A 21,374-nucleotide genomic window follows, 5' to 3' on the forward strand; every position below is an offset into this window, starting at 1 on the left:
CAGATGTTTCCATTTGTTTATAATTTGTATTACTACTTATAACAATTTGATGTAAAAAAGAATGAAGCATGAAAATCTGGAAATAAGAAGCAAAACTACTATTATTTAGATGATATAATTGTGTCAACGAACCCCAAAACAATCTCCCAAAGCTGAAACTACAATATAAACAGTAAGATTTTTGATGAACTGCCTGGTTTAGTGCACACATATAAGCACATACAGAAACACCCTTCTTATAAATATATAACAAACACAACAAGACATAATGAAAAAATACATTTGGTATTTTCACAAAAAATTTAACTACCCAAGGAGAAAGTTAACAAGAACATATAACAGAACTTGGAGATACATACATGCATATATATAATTATAGTATAATAGTATAATTATTCTAATTAATAGTATAATTATTCTCCATTTTTAGATTAATAGCATAATTTTTCTCCTATTTATAATTATTCTCCTTTAAACACTAGATAAGCTCGGTCTAAGTATTGTGCATGGAAAACAGGAATGTACATGTTTCAGAAAATGTTTCCTTTAAAAGTGGGTAAATGTGTTTTACCCTTGCTGTTTTTAAAAACATTTTAAGATAGCAATTAAAGTTCTGTGCAGACTGACAGTTCTCCCATCCATTCAGGAGTATACAGGGGAGGGGAAGAATGCGGAGTATTTGGCACAGATTGGCAGGTTCCCCGTCCACTCAGAGCCAGGCATGGGCGGGCCGAAGCCCTATTCGCAGAGCTGTCACCTCTGTTGTCCAGTCTGCCAGTCTGGCTCAGGAAGGGGCGTGGTTCTTTTCTTCTCTTTTCTTTCTTTCTTTCTTTTTTTTTTTTTTTTTGGACAGGCAGAGTTAGACAGTGAAAGAGACAGAGAGAAAGGTCTTCCTTTTTCTGTGGTTTCACCCCCCCCAAGTGGCCGCGACGGCCGGAGCTGGGCCGATCAGGAACCAGGAGCTTCCTCCGGGTCTCCCACGCGGGTGCAGGGACCCAAGCACTTGGGCCATCTTCTACTGCTGTCCCAGCCATAGCAGAGAGCTGGATCAGGAAAGCAGCGGCCGGGACTCGAACCGGCGCCGCGGGCGGAGGCTGAGCAGACTGGCAGTTCCTGTGTCCAGGCCAGTCTGGCGGGGTTCTGGGTACTTCCTGGCGCAGACCGGCAGAGCTCCCCTGACTGGATTCTGGGAGCAGACCGGCAGATCTTCCACACCGTGACCAGGGGCGGGGCGGAAGGCGGTTCTCTACGCAGACAGCGGACAGGGCGGGTTCAGAGTGGCATGTCCACCCTCCAATCAGGGGCAGTTAGTAACTCAGGCTGAGTTCTTGGGGGCAGGCCGGGATACCCACAGTCCAGTCAGGGGCAGACAGCGGAGGAGGGAGAATGCTGGATCCTGGGCTCAGAGTAACACCCTCGCCGTCCAGTCAAGGAACAGCAGGGCAAAAAGAAGGCGGGCTTCTGAGCGCACACAGGCACCTTGCCCCTTCCGCTCAGGGGCACCAAGGGTGGTGGGGTTTGGGTGCAGACTGGCAGGTCCGCCGTCCAAAGACAAGCAGGAGTGCGGAAGAAGACAGGGTTCTTGCTGCTGATTGGCAGGTCCTCTGTCCAGTCGTAGTTCTTGGCCCAGACTCGCAGGTCCCCCAAGCAGGTTTATACAGGCAGAGGTCAGGGTAGAGGGTGGAGTTCTGGACGTAGACAGCCAGTTCCCTCATCCAGTCGGTGATGTTCTGGGTGTAGACTGTTCGGTCCTCTATCCAATTAGAGGCAAGCAGGGGCGGGGAACAAAAATGGGGTTCTGGGTGCTGGCTGGCAGACAGGAAGTGTCTGGGAGCAGATTGACAGGCCTCTTGCCCACTCAAAGTAAAGCAGGAGGGAAGTGGGTCGGCTTCTGGGTGCAGAACGGCAGGTACTCTGTTCAGTCAGAGGCAGAAGGTGGTGTTGGGGGAAGGCGGAGTCCTGCACACTGACTGGCACCACCATCGCCCATTCGGAGGAGGGAAGGGAGGGAAGGCGGGTTCTTAGCGGAGACTGGCAGGTTCTTCGTCCAGAAGAACGTGCTTGGTGTGTGATGTAATAAACCTGGTTGATGACCTTTACACCTGCTACTTACTTTTTCTGCTTTAAAGATGTGTGCATTAGTTTATTTAACTTTTTTGATAGGAGAGAGAGAGAACCTCTGGCTCACTCCCCAAATGGCCACGTTGGGCCGAGCCAGGAACCCCATGCGGGTCTACCCCACGTGCAGCAGTTGCACAAAGACCCAAGCCATCCCTTGCTGCTGACCCCCAAGCGTACTTGAGCAGGGAGCTGCAGTCCGGAGCCAGAGCCAGGAACTCCATCTGGATCTCCCCACGTGTCAGGTGCACAAGGACTCTCTCTCTTATCTTCCGCCGTGGGTAGGGTCAGCCCTTGGTGTCCACCTCCTGCTGGAGGTCAGCTAGACTGGTGGCCTTCCTGGCTAACCACCATCCCAGCTGATCAGCCCTTGAGCTAGGTAACCCCTCCAAATTGCACCTGTAGCCGGGAGAACCCAAATAAAGGCTCTTGGTTTATTTTTTGTTTTGGAGTCGGTTATTTTTATGTACTTATGTATGTAAATTTATTTAAGCTTATGTAATTGCACTGGAATTTATGTAAATTTTTGAAATTTATGTAAATTTAGAAATCCAAGCAAATGTGTTGCAATTTCTGCAAGCTTATTGAAATCATGTGAATTTATTAAGTCTTGTAAATTTATTGAAATTTAGTAAAAATTAATGTAGATTTATGTAAATGGATTAGATTTATGTTTATCTGAATTTACCAGAATTTATTTATTGAAATCTATGTGAACTTATTGAATTTATTGAAATCTATGTAAATTTTCAAAAATTATGTAAATTACCTAATTCTGTGTAAATTTATTGAAAAGGGGGAGAGAGAGAGAGGGCTCGTATCTACTGGAGACTTGAGATGTTGCTGACCCAGGACCAACAGCCAGATGTAGAGGGCGGGCACTTAGCCGGGCTCAGCATAATGGACAGCTCACCCTTCCTGCCCACATCCAGATGAGCAACAACATGGTAGGCCAGTTCCTCAGATTTGGTCTCTTACAACCGGCTGTCTTCCTGTGGTCTGCAGTGCAGACAGGAGTGAGCAGGTCAGGATGTCCAGCTCCTGATCCCCATGTGATTGACAGGATGATGTCCCCAGGGTGTCCAGGTCCTAATCCACCCTTGACAGAGAGGCTAACTTCCTGCACCTGTCCAGAAGGCGTGCACCTACCAATTCATGCTTTGGCCCCCATGACCTGGCCAACTTCCTGCACTGTCAGCACCTCCTCATTCTCGCCTTTACCAGAACCTGCTGGGAACTCGTCCCAGGAACAGGTGGGCATGGGCAGTCATTGCACTGTGGCTCCACTTCCCATCCAGCTCCCTGCTCATGCACACCTGGGAGGAGGCAGCAGGGAATGGCTCAGGGGCTCAGCCTGTGCCCCCGTGATGCCAGCTGGTGGTCAGCATCCTGCCAGTCATTCCATTTGTCTTTCACCTGTGGAATCGCAGACAAGAGGCCACACTGCCTGAAGAACCTGGGGTGAGGGAAGGGGCAGAAGAGTGAGCATGGCAAGTTCTGTAACCTTCCATCTGTCACTAAGGGTCAGCCATCCACACCCATCTCCCTTACAAATCTCAGCACTGCCATCATAAGGGATGCAGGAAGCAGGTGACAGGGTGTGAAGGTACAGTCACAGCCAGGAACATTCTGCAACCTTCTCTCTGTCACTGAGGCTCAGTCTTCTACACCCATCTCCCTTGCAAATCTTAGCACTGCCATTGTGAGGGAAGCAGGAGACAAGAGACAGGACAGGAAAGTACAGTCACAGCCAGGAACTTTCTGGAACATTCTGAAACCTTTGATCCATCACAGAGTCAGCCTTCCACACTCATCTCCCTTGCAAATTTCAGCACAACTACTTGAGTTCCTAGCTCTCCTGAGTCGCCTTGAGCACCTGCTGCACCTCCATGGGAGACCTGGAGGAGCTCCTTGCCCTGATTTTGACCTGGCCCAGCCCTGGCTGTGTGGCCAGGGGGACATCTTACCTGGGGTGCATGCATCTTACGGATTACCTTTTAGCGATAAAGCCTAGCACAAGGGAACAGATGAGGGTCCCCAAGAACACAAGCAGGGACACATGCACAAGGCTGCCATCCTCTGTGTCAGAGCCTGCAGGTGGAAACATGACAAGTGTGGGCTGGGTCAGGCTGGCACAAGCTATTGCCAGGTTCACCTGAGCCATCTCCTGTTGCTGCCTCCCAGGTGTGCATGAGCGGGGAGTTCAGTCAGCATCCAGGAACTCCATCTGGGCCTCCCAGGAAGGTGAAGCAGGTACACAAGCACATGCACAATCCCCTGCTGCCTCCTCTCAGGTGTACATGAGCAGGGAGCTGCAGGCAGGAGCCAGGAGCTCCATCCAAGTCTCCCACATGCATGCATCAGGTGCACAAGGACCTGAGCCATCCTCTATTGCTGCCTCCCAGGTGTGTACATGCAGGGAGCTGGATCAGAAGCAGGGCAGCCAATTGGGGAGGTCCTGGGTCTGCCAGGCATCCCTGGCACCTGCCCATCACTAAGGAGTGGGCCCCTGCACCCTGCAAAGCCATTGCCAAGGTACATGGGCTGGCTCTAGGGGCTCTAGCCCAGGACCTTGGCATCCACAGCTCAGACCCATACGCAGTGCTTGACTCTGGGCTCTGGGCTAGAGAGATTGTATTTTTTCTCTGGCATGCCAGACACACTGACTTTGGGGTAGGGAGAGAGAGAGAGAGAGAAAGCAAGTATGAGCTAGTTCACTCCTCTAAATGCACAAAACAGCAAGTTCAGGGCCAGGCTGCAGTCAGAAGCCAGGAGCTCCATCCAGGTCTCCCACGTAGGTGTAGCAGGTGCACAAGGCCCTGAGCCATTCTCTGCTGCTGCCTCCCATGTGTGCATCTGGGTCCAAAGGTGTTTTATAGAAGGAACTGATAAGCCAGGGTTGATAGATAAAATTTAAATGTGACATGAAACTCACCAGGGGTTTCTGGCTGCCAGGTTCCGTGCTCTTCACAAAGACCAAAACAACACAAAAATACAGAAAAAGCTAACATTTCATCTTCTGCGATCCTGGAGGTTCCCAAGAGTTTCATGCATTTGGCCAGAGGGAGCAGATGCTTGAGTGACAGCTCCCATGCACCAGCACCCCCTGCACCTGCCCTGCCCAGTAACCCCCACCCGCACTTCAGGGACCTCTGAGGGGATGTCACATACCTCCTTCTGGATGTCCAGCTGGTACTGGGAGTCCAGGTGCTACAGCCACTGCTGGGTTCTGGGCTGCAACCACTGGATCAGACAGTGGGATTCGTTACAGTGGACGCTGATGTTGGGCCAGAGGGCTGAAGCATTCTGTAGGGCAACAGATCCCCCAGGGTTGAATGGTGCCCATTCCTGCCCCCGCTGGCCACCCAGGACATGCTGAACACTCCCTGCCTGCCTATCTGAGGGAGGCCAGAATGGAGCTCTGGCTCCTGACTGCTGCTCAGGCACACCTAGGAGGCAGCAACAGGGGATGGAGCAGGGCCTTGTGCACCTGCTGCACCCACTTGGGAGACCTGGATGGAGCTCCTGGCTCCTGGCTGCAGCCTGGTCCAGCCCCTGACTGTTGGGAACATTTGGGGGAGTGAACCAGCACATGGAAGCTCGCTCTCCGACTCTGTTATACAGACTTCAATCAATTAATCAACGCCACCCCACCCCAAAACAGCAGAAGCCAACAGCGAGCACCCATTCATGGTGCTCACCCATTTCCTTGGTGGACAGGATAGCGACGAAGAACTGGATGCACATATGCTGGCTGCTGCCGATGACCAGGAAGTAGGTGGAGAAGGGCCACCTGGACCGGCCAAGTAGGTGGCAGCCCAGGTATATGCCTGCCTCCTGCAGGTACACGGAGCATTCTGCTTCCCTCTCACCTTGGCTCCTGCAGCATCCTAGAAGCATGCATTAAAAAAGTCCCCAGTATCAGCCTTTCTTCCTGCACATGGCCATTGTCCCACCCCCAACCCCAGTGCTCACCTGGAGCCCAGCAGAAACAGGAAGTGCTGGGCATCTGCGGAGAGGACAGGCCCCCAGGCCCAGGTGCAATTCAGGAAATCGGCGTTGTAGATGAGGCAGGAGAAGTTGCTGACAGCTGTACCCTACACACCTGTGCAGTGCAGGTAAGCAGGTGTGAGAGCTCAGCCTGGTGCACAGAAGCTGGGCCGGGGGGGGGCGGGGGTTTGCAGCGGGGAGGGGTTTGGGACAAGGGGAGAAGGGGAGAAGGGTCCCTGAGATACCTGCGTTGCCATACACCAGGGTCTCACACAGATGTCTCTGATGGGCTGTCACCTGAACCTTGAACGTGGCGCCCACATGTAGCGTCATAGAGGTAAAGGTGCAGCCACATCCTGTCTGGAAGACCTGGCTCCAGACACTGGTTCACTCCCCCCAAATGTCTGCCACAGCCAGGAGCCATGAGACTCCTGGCAGATGCACAGGGACCTGAACCATCCCTTGCTACTGCCTCCTCCAAGGTGTTCATGAGCAAGGAGCTGTAGTCATCCAGGTCTCCCATGTGGGTGGAGTATTATGTTTATCCACCTATCAGATCCATCTATCATAAATCTATGTTTCTACATATCCATCTCTTTATCACCTCTGTCTCTCTGTCATGTCATATCTATTATATCAACTCATCTATTTTATCTATTATCCATCTATCTGTCATATGTCATCTACTCCTCAACATATTTCATCTACCTGCCAATCATCTCCATCTATCCATAATATCCATCATCTATATTTCCCTCTATATATGCATATATCTATCCATCACCCATTTTCTATCTACCCATCAATGTATATCATCTATCTACTTATACACTTATTAGTATATTAATATATATCCATGTATCTTTTCATTAATCTGTGAATATATCTATATGTACATGTCTCACTTATCCTTTCATAATATCTATCCTATATGGTAAGCATTTATCTACCTATATCACCTACAATTTATGTCTGTCGATCCAGCCATCCACTTATATCTAAATGATTGTCCATCTGTCCATCATCCATTCACCCATCATTCCACTAACTCATCCAAACATCCATCCATCCATTCAGCTATCCATCCATCCATCCACCCATCCACCCACCCACCCATCCAATCCATCTACCCATCCCTCTACCCATGGTTTCCTGTGGCCCTCTGCGGGCACCATCTTGGTTCTCCTACATGATAAGGACAGCCTGTAGTGGAGCCGAGGGCTCACCTGTGGGCTAGGAGCTCACCTTTGTGGTGACTTTCCCAGTCTCCCCATATGTCAGTGAGCACCTGGCTTCAGTCATGTCCTCTGGGCAGGCTTAGCGTAGGGTCATTTTCCTTGGGTTGAAGGTCACATTGAGGCTGTGGTCTGCCCCCTGGCCTCTTGGTCTCCCTGGTCCTGGAGGAATGCTGGGACAAGGCAGGTGTATAGTACAAGAGATGTCAGCAGGACACCTGTGGGGACACCAGCAGGAGAGGGAAGGCAGAGAGAGAGAGAGAGAGCGAGAGAGAGAGAGAGAGAGAAGAGAGGACATCCTGGGAACACCATCCTATCACATGGGGATTAGGACCTGGACATCCTGGGGACATCCTCCTGTCTGTCACATGGGAATCAAGAACTGGACATCCTGGGGACATCATCCTATATATCATATAGGGTTGAGACCTGGACATCCTGGGGACATTTTTCCCTGGTTCCAGGGACCCTCTGAAAAATAGAAGCAAAAAATAGAAATAGAAACACGATGTGGCTCAGGTTTCTGTTATTAAAAAAAATTAATGACTTGTCTTTTTAACATGAGTGTTGTAATGGTTGCAAGAGGGCGAGTGACGGGACAAGCCATCGATGTGACAGGACAAGCCATTGAGTAACGGGACTGGTGTGGGGGTACAGCGAGGTGTGCATGAGCAGGAAACTGCAGTCCGGGGCCAGGAGCTCCATCCTGGTTTCCTACATGGGTGTAGCAGGTGCACAAGGCCGTGAGCCATTCCCCAGCAGATGAATGGATTGGTGGGTGGGTGGGTGTGAGATGTCTATCATCATTCAAAAACTTCCTCCTCCCAGCTCCCTCTTCTCTTTTCCCTCTGCCTGTCACTCACTCCCTGCCCAAGCCCACCCCCAGATGCCAACCCTGAGCCCTTAATGGGGTGGGAATTTTTTTTTTTAATCTTGGCTTGCATCTCAAAGCCTTTATCAGCTGTGTGCAGCCTGCCAGGTGCAGCCCCAGCTGAAACCAAGCTCCAGGTGCCTCCTGCTGAGACCTTAACACTCACACAGAGGCACCCACCTGGGTGATCAGAGCTGGGAAGCTCTGGGGAGACCCAGGAAGGGGGATCCTAAATTTCTAGAAGTTTCCTAGGCTTCACCCTCCTCCCCCAAGGACTTCCCCTCCTCCTCCTCCTCCCACTCTGCTCACCTGGAGCAGGAGCCATGAGCAGGTGCAAATCAGCTCAGCAGCAGCAGCCATAGATCCTGCAAATTCTGGGCTCACCTGGAGGCTGACTGACAAGCCAGCACCGCCTCCCTCTCCTCTTCCTCCTCCACCAGTCTATCTTTCTGCCTGCCTGTCCATCTACTGTTCCTCTTCCCCACCTCCCAGCACTTCCTTTGCGGCAAGATTGGGAAACCGTAGCCCCCGGCAAATGAGGTCAGCTCATGTCCACAGCTGCACACAACCCACTCTTCTTGAAGGGAAGAATGAGAAGAAAAATGTGCAACCATTGGGGTGTTGTTCACATGGGACGTGAATTAAGGAATGAAGGGACAGAGATGAGGGGCTGAAGGATGGAGCTGTCCATCATGTGTTGATCTGTAAGAGGTCAGCTGGATTTGGGGGACTTTGGCTGGGTCTTGTGTGGTCAGACTGTGGGTGCAGGAGACATTCCACCAACTGGTGGGGCCACAGCCCACATGCGCTGTTGCTCACTGGTGTGTGGACGGTCTCCCACTGTCTGTCACTCCCATTGACGGCTCATCAATCTGTCATCCTGTTTATCTGCATAAAAGCAATGCAGGCAGGTGGACCTGCAGCAGCACACTCAGGGGTGTCTATTATTTTTTAAAGGGCACTCTGGAATTAGGGGAGGAGACAAGGGTTGCTCACGGGGTGGGGGTGGGGTGTCGTTCAGTATATGGTCACCATGCATGCTCACCTGCGTTTGCATGGGAAGCAGAAGCAGCACCTGTGTTCAGAGCTGTGAGGTTTACCTGGAGGACGCTGCTGTCACCTGAAGGCCACACACAGTACTGTGGGCTGCCTGGTGGTTCCGGCATCCGAGGCCTTTGAAGGCAGGAGCCTGAGGTCCAGGTCTGGGCCTGAGCTGGGCTGCCTTGGTGGACTGCAGGAGCTCACCTGTGCCTGGGGCACCTGAGTTCCTGGATATCAGGTGAATGCCACCACATAGGAGGCAGGTGCACAAGGCCCTGAGCCATCCCCTGCTCATACACAGCCCTTATGTGCATGAGCAGGGAGATGCAGTCAGGGAGCCAGCAGCTCCACCCAGGTCTTTCAGTTTGATTGATCCATCTGGACAGTTGTCAGTTGTCAGTTCTGATGGCTGCCTCACCTGCTGTGTCTCCCAACAGGATTTGTCCTCGTGCAAAGGTCTTCTATCACACCCACTTGGGGAGCTTTCATAACAATGCTTGACCTTGAGTCCAGCTTTCAGGTGTGTGCCTGGGACACCCTCAAAATTTCAAAAATATTCTTGAACGTTCTAGAACATCCTGCTTAGATGCCTGTCAGCAGGCATGCTGTCCATTGACTTTCAGTGCAGCTCCCGTGTGCTCTCTATCCGTCTGTCAATCCATCTATCATCTGTTTCTCTATCCCCACCTACTTCCATCCTTCATCCATCACCTCATATCTTTCTACCTATCTTCATTACCACATGTGTCATCTACTTCTATCTGTCCACCTATCTCTCTTTTTACCTATTGTCTAATTATCTATGTATGTGACACCTGTCAACTATCCATCCTCTTTTTTAATCTGTCCATCTTGTGCCTTTCTTTATATCTGTCTACCTATGTAGGAATCTATCACCTGTCTGTCATCTACCTACTTATTATTCTGTCAGTCATCTCTCTTTCCCTCTATCTTTGTCTATCACCTATCTGTCTACCATCTACCTATCATCTATCCACTAACCTCTCTATCACCTCTCTTTCCTATATCTGTCCTTATGCGTGAGTCTCTCCCTCAGCCATCCATCAACCTCTCTGTCTACCTTCGCACATCCCTACCAGTCATCTCTCCATCATCCACCCATCTGTAAGTCATCCATCCACCTGTCAATCATCTGTCAACCTGTCCATCATCTGTCCTTTTGTCACTCATCTGTCCATCGGTCCACCATAAGCCCAGACTGCAAGCCCCCAGCTGGTTCTGAGCCCCACCAGCACGTCACTTTGACCCCTGGAAAGCCCAGGACAGCCCCAATTTCCAGAACCTTCTGAGCTGAAATGCCACTCGTGTGCTGGATGAGGAAGTGAGTGTGACGGAGAGGCCCTAAGCCACAGAGAGATGAGTTTCCCAGGAAGCCACTTCCTATTTTTTTATTTAAAACTAAATTTATTTGGAAGGCAGAGCTACAGAGAGAGAAAGAGACAGACAAAGACAGAAGCAGAGAGAAAACGAGAGGTTCCATCTGATAGGTCTTCATGCCCATATGATAGGCAGGATGACATCCCCAGGATGTACAAGTCCTATGTGACAGGATGACATCTCTGAGATGTCCAGGTCCTCATGCCCTTGTGATTGACAGGATGATGTCTCCAGGATGTCCAAGTCCTAATCTCCATGTGAGAGACAGGATGTTGTCCCCAGGATGTCCATGTCCTGATCCCTATCTGATTGACAAGATGACAAGTTGTGTAGTGTTTTTTTTTAATGCTGAGACTGAGTCTGTTTCCTTCCTGCCATTTTATCCTTTGTTCCATCTCTGCCTCTTCACCAAAGGGGTGTGGCCTCCATCTGTCACTCACCAGCCGAAATCTCCCCACCCTCCACCCAGGACGATTGTCACTCATGTGTCAGTCTCTCATTTCGGGAGCAGGCATGAGCTGCCCAGTCCACGCAGCAGCCCCCACAGCTGCTATCTTCCTCTTCATCTTCCTGCTGGGTCCTCGGGAGGCTTCGGGGCACCTGGGGACAGGTAAGAGGAACATGGGGGCAGGTAAGGCCTCAGTCCATTGCATTAGTGGTTTACTGTCTCTGTCCTTCCTTTGATTTTTTTTTCTCTTTCTAAATGTACCATAGAAGAATTTCATTGGGTTTTTTTGTGGTGATTTCCTGGCACTATGAAGAGGCCTGATTGGGGTGTGTGGAGAATCTGAGGTGTCTTAATCTAGGCCGTGTGCAGTATCTGGGCTGTGTGCAGAATCTTGGCCATGTGCCGTGTCTAGGCCATGTACAGAATCTGGGCTGTGTGAAGACTCTGGGCTGAAGCCAGGTGCCAGGAGCTCCATCCAGGTCTCCCACGTGGGTACTAGGTGCACAAGGGCGTAGGTCTTCCCCTGCTGCCTTCACCCAGGTATGGGTGAGCAGGGAACTGCAGGCAGGAGCAAGGAGCTCCATGCAGTCTCCCACATTTGTTCAGCAGCTACACTAGGACCTGAGCCATACCCTGCTGCCGCCCCCCAGGTGTGTGTGAGCTGGAAGCTGTAGCCAGGAGCCACGACTGGCCTGGTACATGGGCCAACTTGACACCTGCCTCCCAGATGCCATGTTCGGGGGCTGCTCTGTCTCTGAAAACTGCTGTCTTATACACACACACACACACACACACCCCTGCACAGAGTATAGGTGTCTACAAGGCTACCTCCCAGGCTGCCGCCAGCCTCAGACATCTGTCTAGCTCTCCCTTTTTGTGTCTATCCTGCAGACAAACAGCCACTCCACTGGCCCCCCACCATCCTGGAAACCCCTGTCTTTGCTTCCTGTTTCTGCCAATATAAGCCTTGGTGGCTTAACCTCCAAGCATACAGACTTCTGTGCCATCAGGGACAGAATAAGCTTCACTTTTCTGACAGCCAAAAAAATAATAATAAATAATGCCTCCTTCCACCTCCCCAGGGTGCATGAGCAGGGAGCTGCAGCCAGGAGCCAGGAGCTCCATCCTGGTCTCCAACATGGGTGCAACAGTTGTACAAGGCCCTGCACCTTCCCCTGCTGCTACATCAACTGTCGCCAGCCTCCACCATCTGTCTAGCTCTCGCTCTCTCTCTCTCTCTCTCTCTCTCTCTCTCTCTTCCTCTAACCATCTTGCAGATGGTAGGCTGGCCTACCCCTTGGCCAGTCTGGAAACCCCTGACTGTGCTTCCAGTTTCTGCCAATCTGATCATGTGTGGGGCCTCTGACCTCAGGAATTGCAGTTCCATCAGTCACAGAAGAGGCTTCACTTTTATAACAGCCAAATAATAATAGTAATAGTAAATAATGCCTCTTTCCACCTCCCAGGTGTGCATAAGCAGGGAGTTGCAGTCTGGAGCAATGAACTCCATCCGGGTAGCCCAGATGAGTGCAGCAGGTGCAGAGGCCCTGAGCTATCCTCTGCTGCCTTCTCCCAGGTGTGCATGAGAAGGGAGCAGCAGCCAGGAACCAGGAGCTCCATCAGGGTCTCCCACAGCAGTTGCACAAGCTGAGCCATTCCCTGCTTCCTCTCTTCCTCCTCCTCCACCTACTGCTGAGTCACCACCCCTACACCAGGCCCCAACCACAAGTTCCACTTCTGCTTTTCGATTGCAAAGTGGGTGTAGCCGATGGTTATCAATCACTCCGGATTCGTGTTTTTTCCTTCATGGACAGAAGTTGCAGTGAGGTCTTTGCTCCTGCTAGAGGCATGCACAGAAACACACTCACACATGCAAATTCTTCTTCATGTGCAAGGTGAGGCCTAGCAAGGACTTCCTAAAGCCCTAGTTCCAGAAACCAGAAGTTGATGGATGACTGACAGTTATCATCTCTCAAGTCACCAACCAGGACATGTCAGAGAGACAGGTGGTATTCAAAGAGGAGTTGATTTCAGTGAAATGCATGAATGGTTTTTTCCTTGATATGCATTTCCCATTTGTTTTAACAAACTCTGTTTGAGTGACACTTGGATGTTTACATATGCATTCAGATTCATCACATATGAGTTGCTATAGACCCTTCTGCCAATGGATCCATCCATGTGCTTGCCTACATGTCCATGCATCCATCCATCCACCCACCCACCCATCCACCTATCTACACATCCAACCATCCAACCATCCATTTATCCACAGATCCAAGCATTCATCCATCTACCCATCCACCTATCCACTCATCCCCACCCCCCCACCCACACATCCAACCATCCATCCATTCATCTATCCATCCACCTGTCTGTCCACCCACCCACCCATCCATCATTCATCCATATCAGAGTGTCCAGGTTTGAGTTCTTGTTGTGTTTCAGATTCCAGCCCTCTGATCCTGCACACCTGGGAGGCAGCAGCAGGGGATGGCTCTGGCCCCAGTGCAACTGCTACACCCATGTGGTAGACCTTGTGGGAGCTCCTGGCTTCTGACTGCAGCTCCATGCTCATGCATACCTGGATTAAGGGAGAAGCAGGAGATGGTTCAACGTCTTGTGCAAGTGCTGCACTCACATGGGAGACCCAGATGGAGCTTCTGGCTCCTGGCTGCAGCTCTCTGCTCATGCATGCCTAGGAGGCGGCTGCAAAGGACAGCTCAGGTCCCTGTGCACCTGTTGCACCCACGTGAGAGATGCAGATGGAGCTCCTCACCCCTGACTGCAGATTCCTGCTCCTGCACACCTGGGAGGGGGTTCCAGGTACTTTGACCATGACCTGGTGGTGCCATAGATGATGGTGACCCAGCTAGGATGTCACCAGGGCTGCAGACTTTCCCTCAGTGTTGCACCTGCGCATTCCAGCTCAGGATGCCCCTGAAAGCTATCACTCATCCATCCAGCGGGTCGGGCATTTGCTGGCAGTGGTCTGTGCATCTGTGTCTCCATGCAGGGCAGCTAGGACTCCAGATCACCTGCTTCAATTTCCAGACGGTACAGATCACCTGGGATGCTGGCGAAACATCTGGAAGCAACCTGACCTTCATGTACAGGTGAGGTCCTTGGGAAGTGAGTGAGGCCAGGAGCCTCAGTTACAAAGTGGATTCTGCCTCTGGAGGAGTGCATGGGTGTGAGAGAGCTCAGGAGGGTGTGCAGTGGACACGAGGTGCAGATAGATGCTGAGAAATGCATTATGCAAAAAATTACAAAGCAATTTCAGTATATTTTTGCCTCCAGCTCAAAATGAAGGCAAACAATGCTTGAAATGAATGCACAAAAATTGATGCAAAAATGCTTGGAAATGTATTATGCAAAAAATAAAAATATGCAGTTACCTCAGCATGTTTTGCATCCAGCTTGAGATGCATGCAAAAATGCACCCTCCAAAAAATAAAATTATTCCGAGATCTCAACATGTTTTTATCCATCTTGATATGCATAGAAGTAATGCTTGAGATGCACAAAGTGCAGAGATGCATGCCCAAAAAAGCATGCATAAATGCATGGAAATGCACTATGCAAAAAAATGCAGCCATTTCAGTGTACTTTTAGTGCAACTTGAAATACATGCAAACAATGTTTGAAATGCATTGTAAAAATGAATGCAAAAGTGCAAGGAGGGGTCGGTGCTGTGGCCTAGCAAGAAAAGCTGCTGCCTGCAGTGCCAGCATCCCATATGGATGCCTGTTCAAGTCCTGGCTGCTCCACTTCCAAACTAGCTTACTGCTATGGCCTGGGAAAGCAATAGCAGATGGCCCAAGTCCTTGGGCCCCTAAACCGTGTGGGAGACCCTGAAGAAGCTCCTGGTTCCTGGCTTCAGATTGGCAGCCAACTGGGGAGTGAACCAGTGGATGGAAAACCTCTCTCTCTCTCTCTCTCTCTCTCTCTCTCTCTCTCTCTTCCTCTCTTTCTCTTTGTGTGTAACTCTGACTTTAAAATAAATAAATGAATCTTTTTTTAAAAAGTGCATGGAAATGCATCCAGTAAAAATCATGCAGCAATCTGTTTATTTTTGCATGAAGCTTGAAATGCATGCAAACAACGCTTGAGATGCATGCAAAAAGTTCCATGCAAAAAGAATGGAAATGCGTTATGCAAAAATTATCTCAGTATATTTTTGCATCCAGATCAAAATGCATGCAAACAATGCCTGCAAAAATGCACGGAGATAAACTTGAGGAGCATGCCAAAGCAAAATAATGCACAAGCATGCATCCTACAAAACATCACATCACACCTGCCTTGCAGGTGACACTGGAAATTCTTTTTTAATTCTATAAGAGCCTCAGGGATGGGGCTCAGCACGCGCCGCTGTCCTGTGTGTGTCCCCGTCAGGTTCCAGGATGACCCTGCCTATGTCCAGTGCCTGCACTACAGCATCCATGGCGGTCACACCAACGGGTGCCTGCTGTCTACCGCGGGCGATGACATCCTGCACTTTGTGCTCCTCAATGGCAGCCACGCCCTCATCAACCGCAGCCAGTGGCTCAGCGACCACCGTGAGTGCTCATGGGTGTATTTCTTCTGGTTTGGATGGACATCTGTTAGTCATGTCTTTAGAGAGGGTAGGGGAAATTGCAGGATCATCCAGTTACCTGCTCCAGGGTGCCCTGCAAACCCTCCTTGGCCAAGCGTGCAAATGCAATGGAAACAATACATCATGAGCACATGCTGACCCACATGACATCACACATTAACCATGTGACGTCACACAATTAACGATGTGACCTCACCTGATGACCGACACGACGTCACAGGCTCCAACCCACATGACATCACTCAAAGATCCATGTGAGATCACCTGATAACCGCATGACGTCACTCGAGAAGCCCCCTCCGCGTGATGTTGCCTGGAGTGGGCGGGGAATTGCTGGATGCCTCTGTGATGTCACCGAGCTGCGACTGGCGGCTCGTGTTGGATGTGACGGTGGCAAGGTTTTCCCCTCCTCCTCCTCCTCTCAGTGAAGCCCGGCTCACCCCGTGATGTCAGCTTCCAGTGGGAGGAGGAGGCAGTGACTGTGAGCTGCGTGCAACTACCCTACAGCGGGATCCTGTACGAGGTGCAGCACCGTAGCACCTTCGACACTGAGTGGCAGGTGAAGGAGTCGGGGCCTGGGGCGGGGGGCGGGGTCTGCACGGGTCTCCCACGTGAGTGCAGCAGGTGCACAGGGACCTGAGCCACCTCCTGCTGCTGCCTCCTAAGTGTGTGTGAGCAGAAAGATGAAGCCAGGAGCCAGGAGCTCCATCCGGGTCTCCCAGGTGGGAGTAGCAGGTGCATAGGTATCTGCAGCCTCAGATGAGCCCTGAAGTGTGGTCGCTCTGTCTCCCCAAAACTCACAGTCCCAGGATGCGGAGACCTGCAATGTCACCATCCACGGCCTGGATCCAGACAAATGCTACCGCTTCCGGGTGCGAGCGAGGACGAAGCTGTCTGTCTATGGCCCTGAGGCCCAGCCCAGCGAGTGGTCAGCTATCAGTCATTGGAAGCGGGCACGGCCAAAAGGTGAGAACACCTGGCCGCAGGTACAGGCCACGCCCAGCTTCAGGGTTCCCAGGGGAACTAGACGGAAGGGGTGGGACCAGGGGAAAGGGGAGGAACTAGGAGCTCAGATTGACAGGAGAAGGGGCAGGATAAGGAGTAAGGATTGACAGGAGAACAGGAGGAACCAGAAGCAGAGATTAGCAGGAGAAAGGGTGCGACCTGGAGTGGAGACTGATAGGAGATGGGTGAGGGACCAAGGCTGGAGATTGACAGGAAAAGGGGTGGGACCAGGAGTGGGCAGAGGGGTGACTTCTGCTGGGCACAGATGAATAAATGGGAACATCAGAAAGCAGTGATGGAGGCCCTGATGGACGTCTAAGGTGACAGGCGTCATGGCCAGAAGGTGACACATGACATGTGACATGGCCACGTGGCTTCAGGCATGTCTATGGCTGCTCAGAGGTGTCAGGCAACATGTGGATGGCCAGATGGAAGGGTGGAATAGATGGTTGGGAACGGACATGGAGCTGTGCAGGTGATGGGCAGACTGGTAGAGAGATGTGGAGAGGCTCAGATGATTGACACATGGAGAGATGGATGATTGACAAATGAATAAACACTCAGATGATTGACACATAGATAGACAGATATTAAGATGATGGACACATACATTAATAGATACACAGAGGATGGACACACACGCAAAGATGATGGGTAATGGACAGATGGGATAGATTGATGGACAGGTACAGAATAACAAGAAGGAAATTGGAGTTGAAAGGCTGGCTTGTTTTGGGTGAAAGAAATGTGAAATCAATGCAAAGTGATTTCCATGACATCTACAAGGTCACTGCATGGATAACAGATAGATAGGCAGATTGACAGACAGGTAAATGGATGGATTAATAGATGGATGGATAGATAGATAGATAGATAGATAGATATATAAAATGGATAGGCAGATAAATGGATAGATTGGCAGACAGATATGTAGCTAGATAGATGATAAGTTGATGGATTGACAAATGGATAAATACATAGATACTTTGATATGTAGATATGATAGATAAATGGATGGATTGGCAGATGGACGCATATATATGTAGGTAGATAGATGATAGATAACTAGATGGACTGATGGGTAAGTGGTTGGATTGACAGATACATAAACAGATGGATCAGTAGATAGATGATAAATAAGTGGGTAGATTGACAGATACATAGATATGTAAATAGATGATAGATACATAAGTGGACGGATAGACAGATAAGTAGCTGATTTACAGATGGATAGACCGATAGATATGTAGATAGGTGATAGATAAGTGGATGGAAAGACAGATAAATGGTAGGATTGACAGATACACAGATAGATATGTAGACAGATAATAGATAAGTGGATGAATTATCAGATGAATAGATATATAGACAGATAGATGTTAGATACATGGTTAAATTGACAGATACATGGATAGATATGTAAATATATAATAGGTACATGGTTGGACAGATAAATGATATATCAGCAGACAGATAGATATATTGATACACATAGATACATAGATAAATGATTAATGAGAGACACAAACCAGAGGATTGACACATGACTGGGAGAACTGATAGAGAAACAGTTATGGAATATGAATACCTGATGCACAGATGACAGTTCACCAACAATGGGTAAATATAGACACATATATTGGAGATGATGGACAAGTGACAGACAGAGGAGAAGATAGACATCAGTTGGTGGTAGATGGCACAGACAGGCACGTAGATGACAGATGGATCTATGGATTGATGGACAGGAAATAGATTGACAGACAATAGGTGAGGGATGGATGGATAAAAGATGAGACAGAACATACATAGTTGATGGACAGGTGGATGATTGACAGATGGTAGATAGACATACAACATGAGTGAATTGACAGGTCAATCTGTATTATACATATCATGGATGATCAACAGACATATGTGATTGACAGATGATAGATAGACCCACAGATGAGTGCATTGATTGACAGGTCAGTCTGTACTATATATGTCTCCATGCATGAAGATGGACAGACATAGATGATTGACAGGTGGCAGATAGCCATCAGATGAGTGGATTGATTGACAGATCAGTCCATATTACCTATGTCTCCATAGATAATGATAGACATAGATGATAGATAAGTAGTAGTGACACACAGGTGAGTGGACTGATTGACAGATGTCTCTGTGGATGATGATGGACAGGGTCAGCATCAGGGTCTTGTGGGTGGCCCTGCCTCTGCCCTGGCTGGGGGTGTGTGTGCAGGTGCATGCCTGGTTCATTTGTGGCCTGAAGGCAGTTCATGGCATTCTAGAGCATTACAGAAGGTTCTAGAAATGGAGCAGGGCCTTGTTGATTTATTTTATTTTATTTTATTTTATTTTATTTTTTAAGATTCATGCTCAGACAGGGCTCAGGGCCCCAAGCTGACCTTCATCTTTGTCCTGGCCAGCATCCTGAGCATGGGCCTCCTCTTTCTGTCCCTGTGGAAGTTGCACAGGTGAGGCCGGCACTGACCAGATGCACAGGTCGGGGGGGCATCAGGGCTGGGCAGGGGTCCATGCACACCTGGGAAGAGGCAGCAACAGGGGTTGGCTCAGGGCCTTGTGCACCTGCTATACCCACCTGGGAGACCCAGATGGAGCTCCTGGGGATGGCTCAGGGTCTTGTGCTCCTGGGTGGGGAGGGAAGGGGAGGACCTGCCACATGAATGACAGCTGTCGGTTACAGTGTCAAGAAATTTCTCGTGCCCACTGTGCCAGACCCCAGATCCAGCTTCCCCGGGCTCTTCGAGTGCCACCGAGGAGATTTCCAGGTAAAGCCCAGTGTTCCTGGCCCATGTACTTACCCCTCACCTTTTACCTTTCACCATTCACCTTTCACCTTTCACCCCAGCAGGAGTGGATCTCTGACACCCAGAATGTGGCACCTCCGGATCCAATGGAAGACAGTGCCCCGGAGCACACACTGGTCATCCACCTGCCCAGGATGGACCCCCAGGAGGTGCCTGGGGCATCCAACCCGGGGTACCCTGAAGTTAGGGAGCAGAAAGCCACTGTGGACTCCCCCAGGCTCCCTCGCTCCCCACCGGAAAGCACCAGCCTGGAAGCCCTGGCACAGCCCAAATTCACACTGGCAGACACACACTATGTGGTGATGTAAAAGGGGTTTGCAAACTAAGGAGGCAAAGCGGGCAGCGGGAGCAGGGGGAATGTCTCCTGGGCTCCACAGCTGCAGGATGCGGACCTCTGAGGTCCCCTCAGCCTGTGCTGGGCACCATCCTGGGGACCTGAGGACCTTACCTGGGGAAGGAGGGGGGCTGTTAGGGGTTGGCTGCTGGGGACTGTTGCTGCACAGGACCCCTTCTGGATGTGAGTCAGAGACGTCCATGGTCTCCGGGAACCCCTCCCTCAGCTGTCACTCAGAGGAGGGGGTGGGGGACAGGGAGATGGAACTGTCGCTGCCAAGGATCCCCCTTTGGCTATGCATCAGAGACCCCCTTGCTCTCAAGGAACCCTCCCTCAGCTGTGGGCAGGGCTGCAGCTGTCCATTACCCTGCAAGGCCCGCCCTTCCTGGAACTTTTTAGAAACTAAGCCATGGTGGCTGCCTAGATGCTGAGAAGATACCTCAGCCACACCCTTGGGCTCCAGCCAAGACCACAGATGCCGTCTCTGTTGTTACTCAGTGTCCATCATGGAAATGACAGCTCAGCCAGTGAGCCTCTGAACCATTTGAGAAGATACTTCCTTGACGTGTGTCAGTTACACTGGAAAAAAAAAAAACCCAGAGGTGATAGGAATTCCCTCCACAATGACATTAGCATTTCTCCTAAATCTGCCGGCTGACCTCTGTGACTCTTGACCTGCATGACCCCTGACCTCGTGCCCCACCAGGAAAAAAATGGAAAAATATTCACATTCTCGGTTTGGCTTTTATTATTTCATAAGCAGAAAACACAAAACACACAGATACCTGAGCAAGCACCTGCTGCTGCTTCCCAGGTGGGCATCAGCAGGAGCCTGTAGCCAGGAGCTCCATCTGGGTCTCCTATGTGGTTGTAGCAGGTGCGCAATGCACTGAGCTATCCCCTGCTGCTGCTCCCAGAAGTGCATGAGCAGGGGACTGCAGCCAGGAGCTCCATCGGGGTATGCCACGTGGACGCAGCAGGTGCACAAGGACCTGAGCCATCTCGCAGCAGGTGGACTGGGTGGGGCATGCCCTGGCATGCCATGTCACAGCAGCCCATCCATCATCAACCACCACTTTCTCCTCCAGGCTTCCTCTTCTCTTTTCCCTCTGCCTGTCACTCACTCCCTGCCCAAGCCCACCCCCAGATGCCAACCCTGAGCCCTTAATAGGGTGGGAATTTTTTTTTAAATCTTGGCTTGCATCTCAAAGCCTTTATCAGCTGTGTGCAGCCTGCCAGGTGCAGCCCCAGCTGAAACCAAGCTCCAGGTGCCTCCTGCTGAGACCTTAACATTCACACAGATGCACCCACCTGGGTGATCAGAGCTGGGAAGCTCTGGGGAGACCCAGGAAGGGGGATCCTAAATTTCTAGAAGTTTCCTAGGCTTCACCCTCCTCCCCCAAGGACTTCCCCTCCTCCTCCTCATCCCACTCTGCTCACCTGGAGCAGGAGCCATGAGCAGGTGCAAATCAGCTCAGCAGCAGCAGCCATAGATCCTGC

The 21,374-nt window shown here is 50.6% G+C and overlaps 2 protein-coding genes across 12 annotated transcripts; one reads left to right on the forward strand and one right to left on the reverse strand.

Moving 5' to 3' along the window:
• Positions 1-3,459: 3,459 nt before the first annotated feature.
• LOC149121691 (granulocyte-macrophage colony-stimulating factor receptor subunit alpha-like) lies at positions 3,460-6,441 on the reverse strand. The gene is made up of 5 exons (XM_089315611.1): positions 6,354-6,441; positions 6,094-6,127; positions 5,820-5,998; positions 4,113-4,209; positions 3,460-3,574 (listed from the first exon to the last, which is right to left on the reverse strand). Exons 1-5 carry the CDS (start codon positions 6,439-6,441, stop codon positions 3,460-3,462), a joined length of 513 nt encoding a protein of 170 aa, XP_089171737.1.
• Positions 6,442-11,121: 4,680 nt separating this feature from the next.
• Positions 11,122-20,604, forward strand: CRLF2 (cytokine receptor like factor 2). Of its 11 annotated transcripts, none has more exons than XM_070059569.2 (8): positions 11,122-11,263; positions 14,118-14,217; positions 15,500-15,663; positions 16,127-16,260; positions 16,505-16,667; positions 19,081-19,186; positions 19,417-19,501; positions 19,582-20,604. In XM_070059569.2, exons 1-8 carry the CDS (start codon positions 11,137-11,139, stop codon positions 19,846-19,848), a joined length of 1,146 nt encoding a protein of 381 aa, XP_069915670.2. In that variant the 5' UTR covers positions 11,122-11,136; the 3' UTR covers positions 19,849-20,604. The 11 variants fall into 11 exon arrangements, with proteins under 11 accessions (XP_069915670.2, XP_069915665.2, XP_089171251.1 ...); XM_070059564.2 differs by having other exon boundaries at positions 19,585-20,604; XM_089315125.1 differs by having other exon boundaries at positions 19,449-19,501; positions 19,585-20,604.
• Positions 20,605-21,374: the final 770 nt, after the last annotated feature.

This window comes from Oryctolagus cuniculus, chromosome 16 (genome assembly GCF_051225735.1).
Source record: "Oryctolagus cuniculus isolate XC-2025 breed Fujian yellow rabbit chromosome 16, ASM5122573v1, whole genome shotgun sequence".
NCBI lineage: Eukaryota > Metazoa > Chordata > Mammalia > Lagomorpha > Leporidae > Oryctolagus > Oryctolagus cuniculus.